General features: G+C 44.5%; 1 protein-coding gene across 1 annotated transcript; it reads left to right on the top strand.

Moving 5' to 3' along the window:
• The first annotated feature begins 17,451 nt into the window (after positions 1-17,451).
• rpusd1 (RNA pseudouridine synthase domain containing 1) lies at positions 17,452-23,116 on the top strand. Its single transcript, XM_036552720.1, has 6 exons — positions 17,452-17,536; positions 18,395-18,588; positions 20,281-20,404; positions 21,039-21,141; positions 21,230-21,331; positions 21,964-23,116. Exons 2-6 carry the CDS (start codon positions 18,407-18,409, stop codon positions 22,344-22,346), a joined length of 894 nt encoding a protein of 297 aa, XP_036408613.1. The 5' UTR covers positions 17,452-17,536; positions 18,395-18,406; the 3' UTR covers positions 22,347-23,116.
• The last annotated feature ends 1,119 nt before the right edge of the window (positions 23,117-24,235 follow it).

Here is a 24,235-nt window from a genome sequence, read left to right on the forward strand (position 1 = left end):
CAGCTCACTCGACAGAAGAGAGAAATATACATGTGATGGCTCTGAACTTTAGCCACCCCTTCCCTCTGTCAGTCCCTCTTGCCTTTGCTTTGTTGTGGTTACCCAAACAGCTAAGCGAATTCAAGCTCCTCCTTCAACCCACAACCACAACCCCTCCCCCTCACCTCTTTTGTGTGATGGTCCTCAGCCAAAAATTGAACCAGATTCGTCTCATACTCAAACCTCAAACTACAAAACACCACAAGACCAAAAATGTCCCTTCTCCTTCTTCCTTACTGTGATGGCTGTCGGTCAAAAAGCCAACCAGTCTTAACCCCCCAACCCTCAACCACAAACTCACAAATTATCCCCCTCCCATTTCCCTTTGTGTCATGGCCATCCTCCAAAAAGCCAACCAGGGTTGAGCCCCCAACCTCAACCACCACTCCCAAACCCCCAGCCCATCTCCCAAGATGCTTGGTGGCAGTAGCATCAGATAGGAAAGTAATGCAGTCAATAATGGGCCCCATTCAATGTGTGGGATTAACCTCCGCTAATCTGGCAGCCTGGCACATCCCTGCCCTGCCCAGCCTCGTACTGCCTCTGTCCACACTGTGAGAGACCAGATGCCAACTAATCCACCCACCATAATCTGCCTCTCTGGCCCTGAGCTATATTAATAAATGCATGGAAGATCATGCCCCCCCCCCACCCGCCTCTCTCTGAGCATATACATCTGGGTTAAAATTGATCCCCTGATCTTTACATGCCCAAGAGGTGATCTGCATCTCGTCGCTCCAAACCCAGCATGCGTGGATAGTGCAGGAAAACACCATCTGTGGGTCATGCCACTGGCTGTTTTTTTTAAATCCACCTCATTCAAAATCCATTGGTAAAACTTGTGCTCTCACTTGTAGTGTTACCGGATGGTGTTGAATGTATAGTCTTTCTCAACCAGAGACAAATGGCTAGAGTTCAGCTCTTCCCCCAGGAATTGTAGAGGTTGAAATCAAACATCACATACACTGAGAGGTGACTGATGAGCCATGCCAGGAGGGAATGTCGATGTTCTTGTAGCATCGTTCTTTGTCAGCTTGTACAGACCCAGCAGGCCATACTGTAGGTCTGACGACATCTTAAGGACACTTGACTTTACAGGAGTTGGAAATCACACAGGACATGACTGGTATCCAGTATTAAAGCACACAAACAAGGGTGCTTATGGTCCTACTCTTCAGGCCAATATCTCCGTCTGTATCTCTCTCTTGTCTTTTTCAATTAATGACATACTAAATTCTGGTCTGGCTGTGTTGATGATGTTTTTAACCTGAAAACAATAAAAATGCAGAAAAAATCCTCCCTCCAAAGCAGGGGGAGACAGAGCCAGATGTTACAGGTGACTGACAGCAGCCCATATTTCTGAAGCCAGATTTTTCCACCAGAACTCTCCGCACCACCAGAGGAAGACACTGGTGGATAAAGGGGTCTCAGGCTTTTCTGTGTCAGCTTTACAGCCCAGCCTCCCCAGGGCTGGCAGTGGGTTTTCTGAGCGGATCTGTGCAGTGTCTAATGCCAGCTATCACCCATTAACCTGATTTCCCAGTGGCTTTCTGGATTAGGATCAGAAATCTGCGCCTCTCCCTTTGTTTGCTCCTTCTCCTCCTCCTCCCTATCTCCCCTCGCACTCCCTCAACCCCCCACACAGCCACATGGTGGCCCTGCTGCTATGACAGGCCTCCTGTATCCTAGCCAGGAGGGAAGCCTTCAAGAGATTTCCCTCAGAGAGGCCAGCTAATCTCAGAGAGGGCTGGTTAACCTCTGGTGCTGGTACACTAGTCAGAGCTCTTGGCATGGCATCTGAAACAGCACTGTAGTTCCAGAGTTGGTCATCATTGCCAGCCACAGCAGCAGGTGTCTCCTAATGTTGAGGGGAGCTGGGCAAGAGAGAAAGGCATGCTCCCACAACCTCCATCTCAATCATCCTGCACCCAATGTCACAGAGGCGAATGTGCCAATCTTGTTGAACCTGTCCAGTGAGCACACCCCCTTATCTCAGGATCTCAGGGAGGTGAGGCAATCCATTTCTGTCACAGAGATCTTGGGGAGTCTGAGAGTCTGCCTTTGTGCAGAATACCTCCATGCCCGCTCATCACATGCATGTCCTCTCTCAAGGCAAGGTGTCTGTGTATTCCTGTGAACTTTAAACTTAGAGGGTGTGAAGACAGCCTGCACACAGAGACAGGCAAGGATCAAGGCCTGTAGCCCAACCCCAGTAACAGAGCCAATCCTTCCAAACATTTAAAACAAGTCTCAAGACCCATCTTGACCCACAAACAGATAAGCAATATTTTATTTAGGAACTCTCCTTATCACAACTTTTACTGTCTTTCATTGTCTTTTGATTATTCCTTTAACTACTTTACCTTTTATCTTATTTCATATTGAATCTGAATCATATGCTATTATATCTTTACGTATAAATGTCATTTTTTAATGCTTTTGGTTTGTGAATGACATTATATATAGCAATGTATTTGTAGTTATTCTCATTCTTATTATTATTCTTTTTTATTCTTATGAGTATTATTAAATAGTAAAAAGCCTGGATATTATATCTGAGTGAGAGGATGGCCCCTCTTCTGTGCACAGTAAGTGTGCTGTGGGTAAGAGACATAAGTGTGTTCTATGTGTGGAGTTTGGAGATGGAGAGGAAAGAGGAGAGCAGCAGTATGGGAGTTCCAGAGAGGGGACTGTGGGACTGAAGGTGATGGCAGCTCTGCAGCGCGGGGACAGGGAGCAGCCAGCGCTGTAATTAGGAGCCGGCTGTGGCCAGGGGAGCCTCGAAGGGGCAGCCATATTCCCCCGCGTCCTCATTACACAGCTGCGCCACTCCCCCGCCAGGGCCCGCGTCAAGTTTACAGCCCGCCACCTCCCATGCAGCCCCCCTGCCTGAGGTGAGCCGAGGGACCGCCATGTCCTCCCCACCGCCACCGTCCCCACGGCAACTGGCCCCGCCTCTCCCACAACAGCCAACCGGAGAAAAGCGCTGCCAGTCTCTCTGAGTAACACGCGGGCGGCGGAGAGCGCACTGGAGAGGGGGAGATGGGGTGGCAAAGAATGCCAAGCTCCTGTGGTGCCTGTGTCTGAATTTTTTGGTTTTTCTTCTGTTTTTTTAGTAGCTCTATTTCAGTACAAGTGCAGAAACCATCTGGCTTGGCGTGTGCTACTGAATGCTTTCCCTAGGTTTCAAATACTAATTGACTATTTTCATAAAACTTAAAATTGACTTCTCATGCCAACCAGATGCGCATTAGCTACAGGGTAACTGTACTGTGTACAGAGTTGCTCATTTTCATATGGATAACTCCATATGACTAGGGATTAATATTTTTAAGTTTAGGCAAGTAAATACCATGTGCAAAAATTCATAAACTCAAATATTACACACAAAGGTGCACACACTATGTACATAGTAGAAGAAAAGCTTGAGATAACAGATGTCTCTAACCTCTTTTTTGCCAGGGAACCATGTAGCGAAGGGGCACCAGGGCCCTGGAGCAGGGGAGACATTAATATTGTGTTTCACAGAAGGTGCTGCTGGGAAGTGAAGTCCAGAGCCAGTTTAAACATAGTCCACAACCCTGAAACCTGGACTTCATCTCTATACAGCACCTTCTGAAAAATGCTTTTCAATGCTCTGCCTGTTAAATGTACTTGCACTCTTGCAGGTGTGGTGTGGTCACACCCCTTCCTATGTCACACATGCAAACACATGCAGAGATGCACAGATGTACACACACTCATACACATACACACACACTCACACAGGGTTAAAGTATGAAAATTAAACCGATTTATCAGGACACGTTTCTTCTCCTTCAAGCCCTTTTCAGCTCACCTCACCCATCAACAATGTGCAGCATCCTCCATTTGTGTGATACAGCCATTTTGCCCCAGAACACTCACCGCACATCAGCTGAGATGGAAAGGGAGGGTTTGAGTAGCCAATGAAACTGCCGGTGGGGGGGTAATGAATAGTGATTCCAATGTGGGTTCCATGCCTTGGATCTAACAAATGATGTACTGCATTTATGAGTGCTGTGTGGAGAAATAACATATGACTAAAATACAGTTGAAACCACTGTGTGCCAAGGTCTGACAAGAAATAGCTGAAGGGCACAAACTGCAAGAGTTGAAACAGCTGCGTTCGTCAACACAACCTGTTTGAACTGGGGGGAGGGGTTGTGAGTGGCCTGTGATGGGCATGCATGAGCCCATACGACTGTTCCAAAAGGTCTCTTCACATGTGAAGCATCCTGACACAGAAGAGAAACCCTCCTCCTTGGGACAAGCCAGGACATCTCCCAGCAGCACCTGGGGCACCTCTGTTTATCCAAAACACAGGGAAAATGGGAGTCCCCATGGGAGCGGCCTTCTCCCCTGTTCCCAGCCTTGGTAACACCTCCGGTCTCTATCTCTATCTCTCTCTCTCTCTCTCTCTCTCTCTCTCTCTCTCTCTCTCTCACCTCAACCCTCCGTTTGACAGAGCTAATTAACCGGGCAGAAACTCGCCATTACATTATTTATCTATTTTAGCAGATGTTATCATTCAAGGAGACCTCCAGCTTGCACTTTTTCATTGGAGACATTCTGTGGCTCAGCTGGATTTTTACCAGGGGGAAGGCAACTCAGGTGAAGCACAAGATTACAACTGCGCAACCACGCTGTGCTCCCCACAATTAAAACCTATGAACCTCCAGCCAAGCAAACTCTGACCAGGCTGTAAAAATTTCAGAAACAGCAAGATCCCACTCTCTATGCAATCAGAGTGGCATAGCAGTACAGGATAGGGCAATACCCTCCCTAATATTTTGGTGAGCTCTGTGCCCGCAAAATAAGTTTATCTGGCTGTAGGGGGGAGCTTCTGGCTGCACTGTATGGGCCTAATAGTATAGGCTGCTAGGCACCAGGATCATGTGAATGAGAGAGAAGCTGGAAAGGGGTTCACTGGGTCGATGATGACATAGACATCAGCCTACAGTGAAGTCTACAGTGAAAGCTCCAGTCTAAAGGCTTCAGCTTCACTTCACAGCCAGACCCCTAGTGCACACAGGGTTTCAGTCACCTTCTCCCACTTTCCAGTAACCCTCTGGCTGGGCCCAGCTGAGAGGCAGCTAAATGCTAATCCAATCAGGAGAGACCAGAGTATTTGCATGGTCAAGTTATTATTGAAGAGGCAGTTCTTTCTGTCCACCACAACTTATCCCCAAGATCAGACCATATACACAAAAACAATGATACAGGAGTTTTGGACAGCTTTCCATTGCATCTCATTTGTTCATTTGATAATTCTGCATTCAATATGTCTTAAATTAAAAAGAGCCATCAAAGCACTTAGGACATTCACAGATCAGGGGTAAACATCATAACCAGTAAGGTTGGTACATTCAGAGAAAACTGTTTACTCTCCAAGTCTCAGCCCAGCTCAAAGTATCATGTGATCAAGGTTCTGCACTAGTACAGTACAGTGGAGATTCCTAAGATGTTATGTTTTGTTGCACGTTGGACTCCAGGCAATTCTTGCAGGTAATGAATAGGTTTGTGTCCCCAATACAGCCTGTCTCTCTCTCTCTGCGCCTCCCATCTGCATCCCCTGCACTTGAGAACACTGCTTAATAAAACATTCCGTTCCTGATGCATCTTTCATGGTTCTGTCCCGGAGAATTAACCCACATGAGCACACATTTGGGCCATCCTCCTCAGGAGCAGCGGTTCACCTCGTAAAACCCCTCCAAAACAACGGGAGGGAGTAGGGAAAATGGCTTTTAAAAGATTTCACGCGGGGATGGAGGAGGTATGACACACTCATCCAGGTCTTGTGGCTATTGGGAAACACCGCGAGGGTGGTGTGCGACGAGGCTGGGTGTGATGCGCGTGTTGGAATAGGGCAGAATGCGCACGTTCCCGGTTCTCCTGCGATTGTCTCTGCCTACGGATGATAGGCACGTAGCAGTCGGGCTGTTGGGGTTTGCATCAGGTCTGGTTCCCTTTATATTACAGCACATTGAAATTTTTGAGTTATGTCATTCTTTCTACTGTCTCTAAAGGAGTTACCTAATCATGACCCTAACTTCAACCCTAACCTAACCCCGAATCCCTACCCTAACTTTAACTCTGGGGAGATGGTTTCTAATAATAACCTGATATGATCCCAATTTCAAAATCCCATGCCAATGTGATGTCATCCCTCAGCCAAATCCATGGTTACATGGCCCAAAAAAGAGCCAATAGTGTTCAGCGTTTTATTCTGAAAGTGTTGAAAAAGAGATTATTCTACCTCTTACAATGATCACCAAATAAACACAACCATGATTATACTTGCACAGGAACCAGCCCACCTTTCAGTTGAAACTCATAATGCTTGCTTTTATTAAGTTGATGCGATTTTGGGGACCAAAAAACCAAACAATACAGGGTTCTGGCTGTTTTCAATCCCGCAGGTTAGTGGGGGATTAGTGACAATGCAGCCAATTTGACTAAAAAGACAAACCAGGCAATCCTGCTGTGTCTCCGGTGCGAGCGATCAAGCCTCGTTACTGGGAGTGCCTCTCTAACTGTATCGTAGTGATTCGCCGCCTGCCTGTCTCACCAAATCACATACACTATATGGACAAAAGTATTCAGATGCCTGACCATTACATTGTAATGGTATTGTATTCAAATACATATACTTTAATATGGAGTTGGTCCCCCTTTAGCAGCTATAACAGCTTCCACTCTTCTTGGAAGGCTTTCCACAAGATTTTGGAGTGTTCTGTGGGAATTTGTGCCCATTCATTCTGTAGAGCATTTATGAGGTCAGGCACTGATGTTGGACGAGAAGGCCTGGCTCGCAATCTCCGTTCCAGTTCATCCCAAAGGTGCTCGATGGGGTTGAGGTCAGGGCTCTGTGCGGGCCAGTCAAGTTCTTCCACACCCAACTCATCAAACCATGTCTTTATAGTCCTTGCTTTGTGCGCTGGGGCACAGTCATGTTGGAATAGAAAAGGGCCTTCCCCAAACTGTTGCCACAAAGTTGGAAGCATTGCATTGTCCAAAATGTCTTGGTATGCTGAAACATTAAGATTGCCATTAAGATTGTGTCGACTGGCACCAAGGATGGCAATGTGATCATGTTTGGTTGTAAATCGTTTATAAATCAGTATCGTAAAAAATCCATATTTATCGCATGCTTGCATGTTTATTATTATTCCAAATAGGTTTACGAAATATTTTCAAGCCCTACTGATATTAAGCACACTTTTTTCTTTGGAAAAAAGAGAAAGAAGTAGGCCTATACATTTAGGTAGGTGGGTGGAAAACATGCATTTGGTTCATTGTTAAAATCTGCCAAGGATTGTGTTCACTTCGGGATGAAACGCTTTCATGCAGGACAGCCGCGAGATAATGGCGTGAGACTCTCCTCTCAGCGAGGCCTCGCCCCAAACAATAGATTCGTCCGCGTCTCTCCACACGGCCCCGCCAGCAAAGCGAAAAGGGATTAGTCCTTAATCTTATGATGTGCAGCCCATTGAAAATTAAATAGAACAGAGTGGAGGACTCCTTTCCCGGTGGCAATTGATTAAATCAGCTTACTCCACGCGACAGCAAAGCACGATCAAAGAGGTCTCGTAATGTTTCTGTTAAAATGTCTTAAGCAGTTTTAGGCGAAGGCCAAATGCTGCTGGCCTGCAAGAGACATTTTGCTTTCACCAAAGAGCTTACCTATTAATGTCAAATCTGTAAACTGGGCCCATCTGTTATTTGAATAATTTCATACGAAATATATAGTCACTAGATTGAAAAAGCATAAGGAATGCCACACTAACAGCATATTTCTTGTAATTAATGCGATCGTTATTTTAAAGCATTGCTTTATTTCCCCCCGGTGCACAGTTATAGCTACTCATCTGAAAGCGAGACAAACGAGCCTTCTGTTTTTCAGCCATTTTCACACTGATAATAAATATAGATCATCCTATTTGCTCCAGCGGGGAATTCGTCAGCTTCAAGGGAATTAACCCACACAATAATTTTTTTGTCCTTCTCTGACGAAGTAAATCAATTTTTTCTTTGAGGGAATGCGTGTACAGTACTTGTCATACACGCAGAACGCTGTCAACAACCAATCATATTCTGATTCAAACAAATCAAAAAACCAAGAACGGAGTCATTTACCAAGCAGTGGAGATGCAAGCCAGCAATCAGACAAAAACAGCAACGCACCCACTCACGCATAGTTATACAGTCCAACTATACTTCTGAGACCGAACCCCGTCTGCAGAGTTGAGCCATCTCCATCACCCAGTGCTGTACTGTACACCTGACTGTATTACTGAAGACCACAATACCTTATTCAACAAATATACCTTATTGTAATAAAAGCTGTTCAAATTCAATAAAGAGGCATTTAAGAACTTAACACAGGGAACGTGTTTGTTTGGACGCACACTTCATAAACCAAAATAGGCGGCCATTATAAGGCTAATTGGTAAATAAGGAGCCCAAACAAACAGCCTCCTCCAAGATTGGTTCATTTTCAAGGGAGAATCCTGGGTGTCTCCTTGCTCCCCGTTTGCAACTGCAGCGCAACACCGGCTCAGCAGCGCGGATCGAGCGATAACGCACAACACAAATTAAATTAGAACCAGCTAGGAGGGGGTAAGATCGGCTTTAATCTTGTGCTCAAATACAAAGCAATATCACTAAATCAATCCTGGCGTGATTTCTAAAATGCCCCGATGAAACAGAACGCAGGATGAAAGCGCCGGGCGTCGGGTGTGTGGGGAAAAATAAAAAAGGATTTCGAGCGCTGCTCGAAATCATGAGTAAAATTATATATATCTGAACAGAGAGATCATTCTGAATATACATGTATAGAGAGATTAGTTTGAATATACATGTATAGAGAGATCATTCTGAGAAACACTTCGGGGAAAAATAACACCTGTAATCAGTCATATTGGTGGGCGCGCCGTTCATCCCCTCACAGTTTCGTGCAGTTATACTTAAGACTCAAAGGTACTACGAATACAAAAGACATTATTTTTGTGATTTCCATTTGTTTCAAGTCCAGTGATCCTAGACCTGTCACGCGGGGCTATTTAATGGTCTGTCCAACTGTAGGAATACAATCTCATGGATCAAAAGACCCCAGGTTCACAGGCGATCACACTCACGGTTGAAAACTAGATTTTTCCAATACAATGTCAATCACTGAATATTACTTTTAAAAATCAAATGACGCATTGATTGTGTATTCAATTTTGAATAAAAAACACATACTTTTGAGCAAAGTACTGAAAATAGGTGAGATTTGTTCAAAGTGCATATAGGTTCTACTCTGAAAGAAAAAGGAGAAATTAGCAGGATCAACGAGCCTCTCTTTGATAGCTTGTGACCTTGAGGTTGAAGATGTAAGGCTGGAGAACAGATTTTCATAAATAAGTTTCATCATTAAGGTACGTTTGAATGTTAGTGGACTCATTAACAATATTGTGGTTGCAAAGCTATGTACATGTGTGCAGAATTTACTGGTGGACAACGATAACTATAAAAGTAATAACCATACATTTACATTGACATTTACGTTTTCTATAAATGGGATATGAAGAAGTTTAAAAGTATAAAGTATAAAGCATAAACATTGCTATGCTTTGCAGCTGAAAGTGCACAAATCGCGTCACACAGACACATGGAGTATGTGTAAACAGAGTACTTGCAGGCAGAGCACTGATGTATGTTCATTGCTTTGCTTGCAGATTTATTTATGGATTTACATGATAAAAAGTGGTAAGAGGTGCCCAGTGCTTCCATCAGCACTGAAGACAGTTAATTCCACCATCATTTAAATCACTATCGGTTGACTATATTACCTATTCATACCGCTGATTACAATTCACGTAGACATTGCTGTTTCTCAAACATTACTTAAGGGAGGCCCATGTAATCAGACAACAGCATGCAAATATACCAATGACACACCACACAGGGTAAAAGTACTGTTCTCCATCTACTTTATACCAAACCTGTTCAAGACCAAAGAATTGCTTAGTTGACAAAATCTACCTTTAATATGACAGTGAGGTAACCTCAGTCAATTTAAGATGCCTCAAACAAGCTGTAACAATTTTTGTCAAAGGGGCCCATCTAGGAGCTACAATAATGTGAAGAACACGTTAAGTGTGCAGACTATAAAACGATATGTACACACAATGTACAGCAAAAAAATCCATATTTACAATTGTACACATACATTTATATTATGTCAGAATCCCAGAATAATGAGTTTAATTTAATCTCTTACACCTTTCCAGTTATGCCCAGTCTTGAGCCCTGTATTCACAAAATACAATGAACAGACAGTTGTAATTTTTTACATGAACACATGCAGTGACTTCATTTGAGATTCAGTTGGGATAGTGTTATGAACCTTGCAACGATTTTACATTGAACAGAGGACAGTGCGTATATACTACAGTGAAGGAATATTTACAGTGAAGATTTAATCGCACGTACCAGTGACTGTGTGTAGCCTGCTCATTTGCTTCTGGGTGTTTTGTAGGGCAACAGTTATGATAGTCACATGACGTATGTTACAGTTTTCAGGTTTATGTATCTGTGCGTAATGCCTATTCTAACTATATCCAAATTCTGAGCTGCAGGAAAAAAGGCAGTTCCGTGTAAGGATGGCCCTTCGAACAGGAGGAAGTGAGTATTCACAGAAGCATTCATTGTGAGCATACAAGCTTTAATCACGGCGCCTGCAGAGAGCGTGCTCAATTCCATCCAGCCCTTTTGGAAAGTCTCCCCTGAAGCGAAGGAACTCTAGAGCTCAAGAGGATCCAGACTGTCCCAGTTCTTCAGGCTGCAGCAGCTGCAATATATTTGGGGGGTCAGGAAAGGCAGGTCAGTGGTCACCTGCCACCTAACAACTCCTTCAGCACACAAATACAATTCACACACACACACACGTGCACACACAAACCTTGTCTACCTGTCTACCCATGCCCAGCCAAAAACTTTTAGATCAGAATCTACAGCCTCCTCTCCCGCAGTGGAGTTGAGAGGGTTTTCTTGGCAGTAGGAGTGATGTTGGTGATGGGACTCTCTCCAACATGTAAAAATAACTGGCAGATGCTTGAGGTCTGTGCGGCCTCCGCCTGGGGGGCCCACCTACATCCGCCCACATCCGCCCAGACATTGGATAGAAAATCTCCGAAACGGGCACAGGAAAAAAAGACGTGTTTGAAAGATAGACACACAGAGAGCACCCATGACAACATGACCATGCTGTTAAGAAATGCATGCACGCTGTCACGTAGCAGAATTCAATCCATATGCCATCCACTCCCATCGTGTCCTGTGCTGTCAGTCCCCCTTGCCATGCGAGGCGGCGCCACTGGTGGTTTGGTTGGCCATGGCCTCCTGGAGCAGGGCGCGATGGAGTGTGGCTGGGAGGTACAGGAAAGCGTAGACCAGCCCCAGCAGCACCAGGGCAATGAACAGGGGCAGCCCCCAGTTTGTGGTCATGATGGGCTCCTGACAGCGCGCCTGCAGGAAGGACTGCTGTATGCTGGCGCCAGCAGGGGGAGGCCCAAAGGTCACCAGCGCGGAGCCCGAACTTCCCCTCCGTGGCGTGTTCGCAGGATCCATCCCCTCTCTCTGCAATCAGGTCCACTTCTGTGCTCCTCTGACTGAGAAGCGAAACGTCCAATGTCCCTCTGCAGCCCACCGCTGTGGCCGCACGGCCCTGCCTGTGCCGGATGGCAGAGAGAACGCCCACGGCCAGAGAGACGGCGAATCAGCTCAGTGCCTGAGCAGGACAGTGAGGAGAGTGACGGGCACGCCGAGCGGGGGTGAACAGGTGTGTGGCAGACCCGCCACTGCCAATCAAGAGTAAACACAGCAGAGCGTAATCTTCCTCGTCACTAAGCCCTCACGCAGGATGGTGACAAGGTGACCGGTGCGCGAGATGAGGACACTTTCCAGGGCAGCCATGCAAAACAAAACAAAACAAAGTGACGCCAGAAAATAAAAGTAAAAAAGCAAGGCATTTCTCCACTGTCCTTTTAACAGTCATCTTGAAAAAAATGCACAGAAGACGGGTGTTAACATTCCAAAAGGTGTTACTTCTCAATACTGTACAATTCCCCACCTACCCCCCCACCTGTCCCAACAGAGTTACAGGGTTGGGATGATGATGTAACAGGACTTACAGCATTCCATGCAACATTAGTGCATTTATCTATTTCGCCACATAACTGAATGAATTCTAGTTCAAACAATTCTGCCCGTTATCAGTACAAAGCTTGAGGTAAACAGTGGCCGAACACAACCTGTTTGCCTCCAGAAATAGCTGCGGACTGATTTTCATTAGAGCTGTCTGTTTCATTTGAAAATCTGGTGCTCATTGGAGAACACACCCTACTTTCAAAAGGCAGCTGGGATGGTTCAATATTATTATTATTTTGCACAGTGTATTTACTTTTGGCTTTGTAACTGAAGGTTGTAGGTTGAAAGTGAAACAGGCTCTGTTGTTTTATCCCTGAGCAAGACACGTAACCTGATTTGATGAATAAGTCGATAATATTAATGGTAATAATGACGTACTGCAATTCAAAGCTCAGAAATACACTGACAAGCATGTAGGTGCGACCACTGCAGGACTGTCACAATGAACAGACCCATATAGAAGGCCGTAAATGAGACGGGCTTTCCAGGGCGCAGCACTTAGAGTGCATGCCCACCTGTTTTCTTCTTCTGCTTCCAGCCCACATGGCCATTTCTGTTCAATTCAACACCCCCCTGGATCACCATCTCTAAAAAGGGGGCTCCTCTGCCCTCTCTTCTACCTCTATGGGAAAAAGTCATTGACAGTGAGAGCATGAGCAGCTTGGCTCAAAACCAGCCTAAGGAACTCCCACAGAGTTGCTGGGCAGCAGATCTGGAATAGAAAGTGACAATACATAGGAGGCGTGGGCCGGGCGGGTGGAAGAGGAGCAGATGACATGCGCAGATATTGGTGCATAAGCTTGCTAACTCTTGCAGAGGCTGTGATTAACAAACATGCATGATAAAGTCTCGACCTGCAATCTGATACAGTGGGAATGCCCACTCTGCCTAGCTCTCACTGCAATCCCAGCTGTGGAAGGTCTGGGCTTCAGCTTCAACCCTTCAGCCCAACTCTCTACCCCCAACCACTTTGGGTATGAGTAATGGCTCCTTCGCTTAAAGGGAGAAACGCATGCACAGAGCTCAGCACAGTGATGGGGGGCGCTGACGCTTTGAGAGCAGAAAGCTGGGGATTTGATTTGTGGGTTAGCAGACAGAGGGAGGCTCTGTTCCACCCTGTCCCACAGGTGCGAGAGGCGAGGCCGAAGCTGGCATCATCGGTCGGGATGCCGACCGTGCTGATTTAATCATCCCCCTCATTCAGAAGGGGGGGGCTGATGGTGATTGAATTTAGACCTCCATGTGCTGTGCTGTAATCTTCCACTGAAAAGCAGCTCACCTTTGCCGCTGATCCCTGGCGCACCCCTAATCCCACTCCTCGGAGATATGGAGGTGTGCGAGCTGTCCTGTTCCCAAGTCAGGATGACATTTTGCATTACATTTAGCCATTTAGCCATTTAGCAGATGTTCTTACCCAAAGCGACGTACAAAGGTGTATACAGGGAAGGTTAATCTAAGAGCAGAGACCATGCCAAATCAAAGTGTCATAATGTGATAGGAGGAGTCATTACATAACATTCCAAATTCTGTTAAGAGCCATAGCAGGTGCAAATGAAAGTCAGCAAATATTTGCTAGGATTTAGCAAATACATTTGAGGATATAGTTTGAATGTTCATATTTCAGTGTTAGCCAAACAAAGATGCAGGGTAGGCAAATGAGTCTATGGTGGACTAGATGCATACCTTGTAAAGGGGTACTGAGTCATACCCAGAAGGTCACAGGTTCAAATCCAGTGTGGGCAAAGCCTGGGGCTGAGTTTTTACAGCATATGTCCAGCTTGATAAATTGATCATCTGCATGTTGCCCAGGATTGTATAGAGCAATAACTGACTAACTACTTTTCAATGTAGAACATTTTGGAGGTAATCTCTGACAGAGGCACATTTCTGATGCCTTAATTACTTAATTAGCTCAATATTTTTATGAATTTGAATTGTTTTACATTATAAATCACATCAGAAGATTGTACTTTTTTCATTTTTGAAATCAGCTGTGAAAAACACTTGCTTATACATGTTGTCCAAACAGAACTGTGTTTGCTCTACACAGACAAAAAACACATTTCTGTTTTATATTTGTGTTTACAGAAATCATATATATTGCAATAGACAGAAAATATGTTCAGGGGCTTAACAATTAATGAAGACAGGCATCGCTAAAATTTGCCGGTGGCTCTTAGCACTAATTTATCTGCAGAATGGAGGTGGGCCTCTATATTAAGAACCACAAGCCATAAAGGAAATAACCATGGTGTTTCGATAGACCCCTTATGGAAATTATTGATTAACTGTGAATGGGTCGATAGAGTGTTTGCATGACCTTGTCAATGACATATGGACCCTGAGCTTCTACTGTATGGCTGTCTGCAACACAATGGACCAACACAGAACACAGAAGGATTACAGAGGTGTTATACAAGAAATGATTACCTCACAGAGTTTAAAAGTGAAGCGAGAAAAAAACTCTTTCATCTGCACAGGTTTAACAGCTACAGTAACCTTATAAATATGAAATGTAGAGAATATAAAATACAGGTAAAGTGTGTGGTATGACATATCAAGAATTTATGAGTGTCAGCCTTGTAAAAGCTGTTTTTATATAGTCCTGGCACATCCAACAAAATATTCTCTCCAGGAAAACATCCTAGGGGAAACCGTGGCATGTTGAGATTTAGTTCCACCTCTGAGCCTTGATTCAGGCTATACTGTTTTTTGCCATTAACTGTGAGAAACAAATAAAGTGAGTGCTGTTTTGTTGCACCTCGCACAATATTTTCTGTGGATTTAATGGAATGCGAATGTTAATGCTGCATAGGTAAGTTTCAGTTCAGTGGAAAAGGCTTGAATTAAGCCAACAGTAACAGTGATGTGTATTTTGATAAGAAATGCTGTAATCCAGTTGATTTTTTTTTTTGGAGTTTGGGTACAAATACATAATTGTATATTTTGTACTCTTTATTCTTCTGTTCATTTCATGTGCGATATGCATTACCACCATTACAAACACTGTATGCGTGTAGATGGACATTGAAAATGTATTCAGTGTCCAACTAGAAACATATATTGTATGCACCTGGGTTTACTGCACAGTGTGACTGTAGGAGGCTTTCTCCCTGCATGCTAGGTGCTGACCTTTCTTGTTTTACTGCACTTAATAAAATGAGAATTATTAGAAATAATAGGGGAAAGCCTTTTTGCCTTTCAAAAGCGCAATTCAAGGAACACCTTTTAGCATGTAGCAGACGAAAGGTTCTCTGTGTGGGAGGAGTTATGGGGGTATGTGGGACAGCATATCTCAGGGTTAGAAGCAGGAGGGCTTTGGATGACCATCCAATCAATGACTAGTCCTGGCTAGCGGCCAATGCAGATCCCAACCTGGGTAATTGTAGCCTGGGAGTGGCTGTCTGGCTGTCTTTTTACAGTTTGTCACTGGAGCCCCCACCTTGTTCCATCTTCCTTTGACACCCTGAGATCTGTCTGCTGGAGAGAGAGCCAGAAAACATGCATTTCAGTTCACAGCTCTCATATGATCATATGTGTGTGTTTGTGCGTTAAAAATGACTCACAAAAAATGTGATACCTTCGAAATTAATGTGGCCCAACTGGAAATACATATATTCAATTATTTCATGGAATACATGAATTCACTATCTCACAAATGAACCTCAGTTGAAACATAAATAAGTCTTCAGAGGCTCTCAAAGTTAGAGCTCCCCCTGCAGGTCATTACAGATAGAGCCATTGGGTTGAAGTGACACTGTGTGTCTGACCCCTCCCTCTCTGTTTCAGAATGGATGACAGCCTTGAAAGATAAGTATGGGTGGTTAAACAGAATCAACTTGGAACATAGGATGGTAAAGGCAGAGGGCAGGTGGATAAAAAAGAATGAGGGAGAAAAATGATCAAAGAATTTCCTACAAATTAAAACACACAGCTTCTACACTTGAATCTATCCATATTGTTTCGATAATGTCCCCATTGAGAATGATTTACATCATTTTTTACAAATCATCCATCAATGCAGCTGCAGGGTTCCTGAGTCCCTCCAGCCTGAGTGCCTCACTCTGGGAAATAACAGCAGTGCCTCATTCAAGGATTCAAACCTGCAATGTTGTGGTCATAAGTTCAGTTATTCAGCTATAAAGCCATGCTGCTGTCAGCTGGACTGCTTTTGAAGCAGTTCAGTTCTACAAATAAATGCACACTGGTGGACTGACAACCCCCAACTACACGCACACATACAAACACACATTATGAGTCATTATGAGTATATGTAGTGTCAAAGGTTAAAAGGCAAAAGGTAAGAGTCAAAGACTCTCGGTGAGTCTCAGTGATGAACATTAAGAGTTGACATCACAGAGGGAGCATCTCCTGTCTCGCTAGTCACCAGACATTTCTGTCTGCGGGGCCCCAAGCACATAAGTACAGGTTTGCCTCATCAGACAGTATGACTGAAGCAGAGAGAGAGAGGCAGGGAGGGTAGAAGAGGAGGAGGAGGAGGAACAGAAGGAGCAGGTGGGGTAATTAAGCATGGATTTCCTTCTCCTGCATGTTGTATTGTATGTTTCAAACAAGAGAACATGTATAAAAAAATCAAAGCAGATCTACCTCGAGGAATTAATTATTTCATTAATGGTTCTTTCGACTAAAACGCCAGTCCTTAAATCTTGCTTTGTATTGCCAGACGCGGTGTTGCGTCTGTTTCTTTTTTATTCTTTACTCCACGCCTGTTACTAGGTAAAGGTATGCATTTATTAAAATTAAGTTAATAGATAAAATATCCCAAAACATATAATTCGACAGATTGTTAATAAGGGGCTGTACAGTATAACCCCTTATTAACAATCTGTAGTACAACTTGTACTACAAAACACAAAACGCATATTGTCATAAACTGAGTGACATCCGAATGACAACCAATACTGCGTTTATGAAAATGTACATTCTAAACACGCCCTCTGTCGTTACAGATGTACCATGGTACTTCTGCCATGTACACTTTTTCTACGCTTTCAATGAACTGTATTCACATTTCGCGCAAAACGATTATGCACATCTGTTTCCGGGTCACTCGTATCTTTCTCATCCGATTTAGCAGGCCTCTGGTTGGTAGATGTGCAACGTATTTTTTTGCGTAATTGGTGGCTTCATCTGTCAGTATAGTTATGACGCTGTAGCTGACGCGTGGTTGTGCTATGTTTGTACACTGACACAATGTGGTCCGGCTGGGAGACAGCAATGTAATAAACTGCACGATTCATCCAAAGCTGAGCGGTAAAATCAAGTAGGTTTGATCCTTTTTATGTAAAAGTTTGTCCGACTGAAATCTCTTTAGCCCCAGAACTATTTCGGTTGACATCCGTGGGTGACATTAGTAGGGTTAGCAAGCTAGATTACTGGGTCGCTAGATAGCTAACGTTAGTTTTAATGACCATGCCTGTGTTAGACAGGATGCTAACTAGTTAGCTAGCTACGTGACGTAGGTAGCATAAAATATGAATAAATATAGCAAAGTGAATGTAATTCGCTAAGCATCCAGAGATAGACAGAAAACGTGACATGACATAATGACGGATCTAGAGTTTCTAATCACAGTTCCCAAGACAGCTACCTAGCTGGCGAAGTAGTGACGTTTTAGCTAACTAGCTAGCCATCCAGTCAGCTTGCGACTTAACTGCGCACAACATATTTTGAATTGGGTAACGTCATCAATAATCGATGACCGTGTAGTATGAACTATCCACATGATAAATATTCTTCATTACTTTGTCGCCACAGTTAGATAGAAAGCTGTTTATTGCAGTAGGCAATGGTTATGGAGGCGCGATGCTTATCTCCCTGATTGGTGGTGGTGATGATGATGATGATGATGATGATGCGTGCCGTGGTTGTTTACCACGTCCACTTGCTCGAAGCCTACTGTACTTAGCTAGACGGAAAAAGTTGTGGTCGGTGGTGGGGACCGCTCTTCGGGAAGATTACATAAATTATTCAAAATAATAGCGGCTTCTAGAGCTGCTTTTGTTGTATGTCAGCCCTCAGTAAGTGTTACAAACGATGATCAGAACACTGCTGTAGATAGCTAAATACTTCTGCAGCAGAGACTGAAGTTGACTCCCCGCCCCCACGTGTTTTTCCTTAGCACAACGTGACCATGGAGCCAGCCAGTCTGGAGAACCTGCGCGTGTTGTACCACAGCGCTGACTTCATCGTGGTCAACAAGCACTGGGACATCCGCATCGACAGCAAGATGTGGTATGAGAAACAGACCGTGCAGAGCCAGCTGAGACACCGCTTCCCGGAGCTGGCCGACCCCGGCACCTACTACGGCTTCAGGTGTCCGAGTCCCAACATTCTCCTCTGAGCTTCCATCTCCAATTGCAATTAAATAAGCACAGACGGTTAAATTGCACTCTGTTCTGTGGAAAAAATGAATCCATAGGGTTCCGTACCAAATCAAATCATCACCAATTCATAAATGAACACTATGGGGGCTGTTAAGCTGGTGTGTGTTTGGAAAGTCTGTCCAACAAAACGCTGGAGGTTCATTCTTTAAATTGTGATTAATAGTATGCTTTCCTGAACGGTACGTCACCGACACACTCAATCGGCATTCACGTGTTTAATGATAACGCAAAGTGCCAATATGTTTTTTAAAGAACAGCTGGTAGCTTTTAGAGATCACCAGGATGAGAAATACAAATTCAGTTATGATAGTTCCAGTTTGAAATATTGACATGAGATGTGTCATTGACTGCAACTTTGTTTGACTTCCCTTTAACAGGAGACAGGAATCAGACTTCCATGTGCATTTATTGGTTAAAGGTAGTCTCAGACATACCCATCCTCTTCCACCTTTAAACAGGTCTCAGGTGTTTGAGTCATTGCCATGTTTTTCAGGGTTTATATGAAATGTATAAATCAAATAGTGCAAGTTGTAGTGAGTGCTGCAGCATTCAAAGAGGTATTGAGCAGGCAGCTGTGAAGAGTGTGACATTTGTTATTCAGGATGTTAATTATGTCCCAGCAGGACTTTTAAATTTGTCTTCCTGTAAGAGAAGGAGTTTTGCTGAGAGCTGCCAGGAACTCCACAGTAAACCAGGATGGATCGATTATGGCAGCCACTACTGCAGGGTGGATGGGGCCGTTCACGACACGCACACACTTAGATATGTGGCATGACCAGACACACACAGATGCATACATACTTGCATATGTGCTCACTCGCACTCACTGACAGTCATTGATGCACACATGCAGGCACACACACACTTGCGTACGCATGCACTTGCACACGCACACCCAATATGGACACACACACGCTTGCTCTTGCATGCATGCACACACACTTACACACACACAGTTGTGTATGTGCACACTCCTGCCCATGCATTCACAAAGGCACACAAACATTTTTTAGGCTAATGACGGAGTAGGAGAGGCACCATGCAGAGCATCTTTATCTTTAGCGAGTATAGCAGCAGCAGCCTCTTATCTCAGGCTGAGGTGCTTTTCTGCACAGCAGACTGAGAGAGCCTGAGAAACTGGAGATGACTGCGATGTGATGTGACGCAGAGAGAGGCGCGCCTCCTGCCCCCCCATGCTTCTGCAGCACTGCGCTGGGGTATCCATTACACCCAATGGCGCCGCAGCGAAGCGCCAATGGGGGTTTGGCGCTGTGCTGCGACACGGTCAAGATGAGTAGGGTTCCTCTGTGTGCGTGTGCCTGTGTGTGTGTGTGTGTGTGTGTGTGTGTGTGTGTGTGGTTCTGAGCTCAGCATAAGTCTCTGCTGGGTTCTGCCACCAACTGGACATCTACACAGTCAAGCTGAACACAGCTCTTGCGTGTGTATGTGTGTGTCTCCGCTAGGTTCTGTTAGCAGCATGACCATGGCAAAGTTGAGATGAACCCAGCGTGTGTGTGTGTGTGTGTGTGTGTGTGTGTGTATATGCCCCTTCTAGGTTCTGTTAACAGCTGGACTGCCACACTGTCGAGACGACCGTGGCTCTTGTGTGTGTCTCTACCAGGTTCTGTCACCAGCTGGATTTCTCCACTAGTGGGGCGCTGTGTGTTGCCCTGAACAAGGCTGCTGCCGGGAGGGCATACCGCTGCTTCAAAGAGCGCCTCGTCACCAAGGCCTACCTGGCACTGGTATGCCAACAGTAAACTGCAGACCGCATACATTATGTATTATTATGCAGTACCAGGCACATTTCATGTATGGTGCTTGTACTTGCAGAGAGACCCTTTTTGACTTACCATGTGGTTTCTAATAGGATACAGTTATATGGCACATTCAGTCTGCAGGCAAAATGCATGCAGAGGCAAAACATTTTAAATTTTTTAATCATTTTATGAGACAGCTTGGACGTCAGTCACTCATATCTCTTGACATTTGCTTTCGCTATACACGATGTTGACACATGCATGTGTAATTAGTTTAAATAATGATTGATGAGGCAGAAGAGAGATCCCTCAGCTTTGTTTTGTATGATTTACCAACAAAACATTTTTGATTTAATCCTTTTCAAATGCATCTGTGCCTGTCTGTGTCTGTCATTTCTGAATGGTGTTATGCTGTATATACGTGACTCATTCCCTCATTCCCTCATTCACTCATTCCCTCTCACTCCCTCTCTGTCTGTCTGTATGTCCCCGACTTGCTCTCTTTCGGCCTCTCTGTGTCTCTCTTGCTCTCCCTCTCTCATTCTCCCTCCCTCTCTCTCTCTCTCTCTCTCTCTCTCTCTCTCTCTCTCTCTACCTCTATGCTCGCTCCCGGTCCCAGGTTCGAGGCTTCGTTGAGAGCGACAGGATGACCCTGAATTTCGCCATTGGCAAAAACACCTCGGAGGGCAAGACTCACATGATGTGCATCGAGGGAGTTCAGGGTCAGAGTCCAGGGCCTCCACACAATCACACACATGTCCTCACAGCCAGTGATGCAGAGCACCTCACCCCCTCTCTACCCCCTTGCAGGCTGTGAGAGTCCTAAACCGTGTCAGACAGAGCTTCTGGTGTTGGAGTATGGTTCCTATAATGGAGACCCGGTCACCAAAGTCCTGCTTCAGCCACTAACAGGTAGGGAAATGGCCTTCCTGATACTAAACTGTGGAAAACCTTTATTAAGCACATGGTAAAACACATGGCAGTGTAGCGTAGTGGTAAGGAGCAGGGCTCCTAACTGAAAGGCTGCTGGTTTCATCTGTATCCAGCTATATAAATGGATAACATGTAAAAAATTGTGCATCACTCTGGGTAAGAATGTCTGCTAAATGGCAATAAGGTAATGTAACGTATATTTAAATAAATAGCTGCTTAATCAGTACGTCAGCTCACATTTTAAAACATTATTGATAATATCACTCTTTTCACGGACGAGTTTTGTGGAGTTTGGAGCCATTGGTTGTCCACAGACTGCAGTTTGAGAACCGCTGCTCTGTGAAAAATATCACGACACTGCAGCACTGGACAGAAAAGGAGGAACAAAATTACTGTACAGTGAAAATGATTCATGGAAAGGGTATTGCTGCCCTCTGCTGGGACGTAGGTGCAAGTACAATGCAACAGGCAAAGTGCACCTATATGAGTTCACTGTAGAGATTTTACTAATTGTTTTCCCTGTTTTGAAATTTCATTTAGTGCTATTTATTTGCTTTTGGTTGCTTTTATGTCTTGCTGTCTCAGCGCCTCCCTGCTTTTTCGTCCTGCAGGCCGGACACACCAGCTGAGGGTGCACTGTAGTGCCATTGGCCACCCCATTGTGGGCGACTTCACCTACAGCCTCCGCGCAGACAGCGCCCCCTATCGCATGATGCTGCACGCCTACCTACTGCGCATCCCGCTGGAGCAGGAGCCCATCGAGGTCACGGCCCCCGACCCCTTCCTGCCCTCCCTTGACGCCAGTTGGGTCCCACAGCGAGCAGTCCTCTCACTAGAGGGCGCTCTGCAGGGCCTGCTGGAATGCGGGAGAGAGGGAGAGGAAGAATGCCCAGAGCAGGATATAGGGACCGGGGAGAAAAAGCACACCCCCTTAGAGAGCGAAGAGCAGATTACACAGTGCCAGCAGTGGCTGTGTGAGTGGGCGCTGGACTAAAGGGATGCACGCACACACACACACACACACACACACACACACACACACATATATAGTAGATCACGAACGATGTTGGATATCACTGTCCCCTGCAGTCCCTGCTCACTGGGATTGCATCGTTTTTTTCACTTTTCTCCCACTGTGATGTAACACCATCTCTATGCCTCCAATCTCTGCTGACAGCCAACACCAGTGAGGGAGCTCTGAAGCTCTGATCAGCAACGGCCTCCACAGCACGAGGATGGTGTGTTTTAATATTTTAATTAGTCTTACTACTGAAGTTCTTAACGACACCTGTATATCTTGGTATGATTGAGAGCGTGTTTATGTATGAATGGGTTAATTGTGTGATTTGCATTCTACAAGGTATGAAGCTAACAACTCTATTTTTAAAACTGGTCAGTGTTGGGAATTTTATACTTCATTGGGGGGGGGTCTGATGTAAGGTTTGGAATATTCTGTAGTTACGTATATCGTATTGCACAGGGGAAGTGTTTCAAAGTCTTTCAAAGGCCTCTGAATGGGGAAAAAGGTTTCCATGACACAGGCTCTCACCAGCATGCAGACGTGTACCTTTGTGCCCCCCAAATGCATGAGTAATTTTCTCTGTATTTCCTCAATCTGTCCGAGTGGGACTCAGTAAAGTTTACTTATATTCCTCAGTTTATGCCTCTGTGTTGGAACAGTGTCTGTATCGTATGTGTACTACAACTACAGCTGCCAGTGATTTTTTTGCCATTTTTTTGCCAACTACTTTTTTTTTACCTGTGATATGTTTAAATATTGTATTTATATATTTAAATCTATATTTTTATTTGGAAAGTACATAAAGCCTATTAAACTTTTAAACTAAAAACTATTAAATGCTGGCACTTGTGTACGCGACAGTTCTGCATGGTTTGTCTTCCTGTTTTGCAGTATGGTTTTGTCACTTCCTCTTGCTGATGCCCATGTGTTTTGTCATGTAATAAATATGAATGTGTAGAGTGTACGTTGCATTTGGCTTCTCGGGCAGAGTGAGACAGTATGTGTGCGTGGGGAAGGAAGGCGAATCAGCTTGCAAAAAACAACCAAATAAATACAAACAGAGCAACCCAATATATGAAAATTTGGTTCTGTGGTTCCTTAATCCTTCCATTAATATTGCCTCAGTTTTTATGAAATTCCTTGATTTAGAGAAAGAACAAATGAATGTGATACACTTTTAGCTTACCACAGGAGGCTGACCCTCACGATTTGAACCAATCATACTTGTTTTGCCTTGAAGACTGAAATGTTTTTACTGGCTCAGCTGAGTCAGTGATTGACAGCTCACTGTAGCTCTGCCCATCGGATTCTATGTAGCATCACTTTCTCATCACTGCTTTTGGAGGCAGTGGCACAGGTTAATGTAGAGGTTGTACCTTGATGTTCGTTACAATGATAAATCAATTCTTCAGTTCCATTTCAGGTTAAATGCACCAGATGCCTACCACTGAGAGGTGTGCAACAATGCTTCAATCCTCTGTGCATAGCAGTTATGTCATCAAATTCCACCTATATAGACCAAGTAAATACTTTTACTTTTTAGTTCACATTGCCCAATTACATGTCAAGTCTTGCTCAGCACACAGAAATGCCTCATTTGACTCCATTTCTATCAGGGTGTAGTTTTAACCAATGACTATGAAGTTTTAATTTATTTACTCAAACGTGCCTTTTGTGTTGTAAAAACACTTCATAACTTTTTGTGGAGGGTGTGGAAAAAGGATTACATTTTACCTGTCAGTTCATAAAGTATTGGATGTTACACAGAAAGCAGTTTATCCTGGAATCCTGGAAAATGCCAATAAAATGCTTTGAGTGCTATAATCCCACAACTGCATTTAAGATCTGTATTTGAACAAAAC

This window comes from Megalops cyprinoides, chromosome 19, assembly GCF_013368585.1.
Source record: "Megalops cyprinoides isolate fMegCyp1 chromosome 19, fMegCyp1.pri, whole genome shotgun sequence".
Classification (NCBI taxonomy): Eukaryota; Metazoa; Chordata; class Actinopteri; order Elopiformes; family Megalopidae; genus Megalops; species Megalops cyprinoides.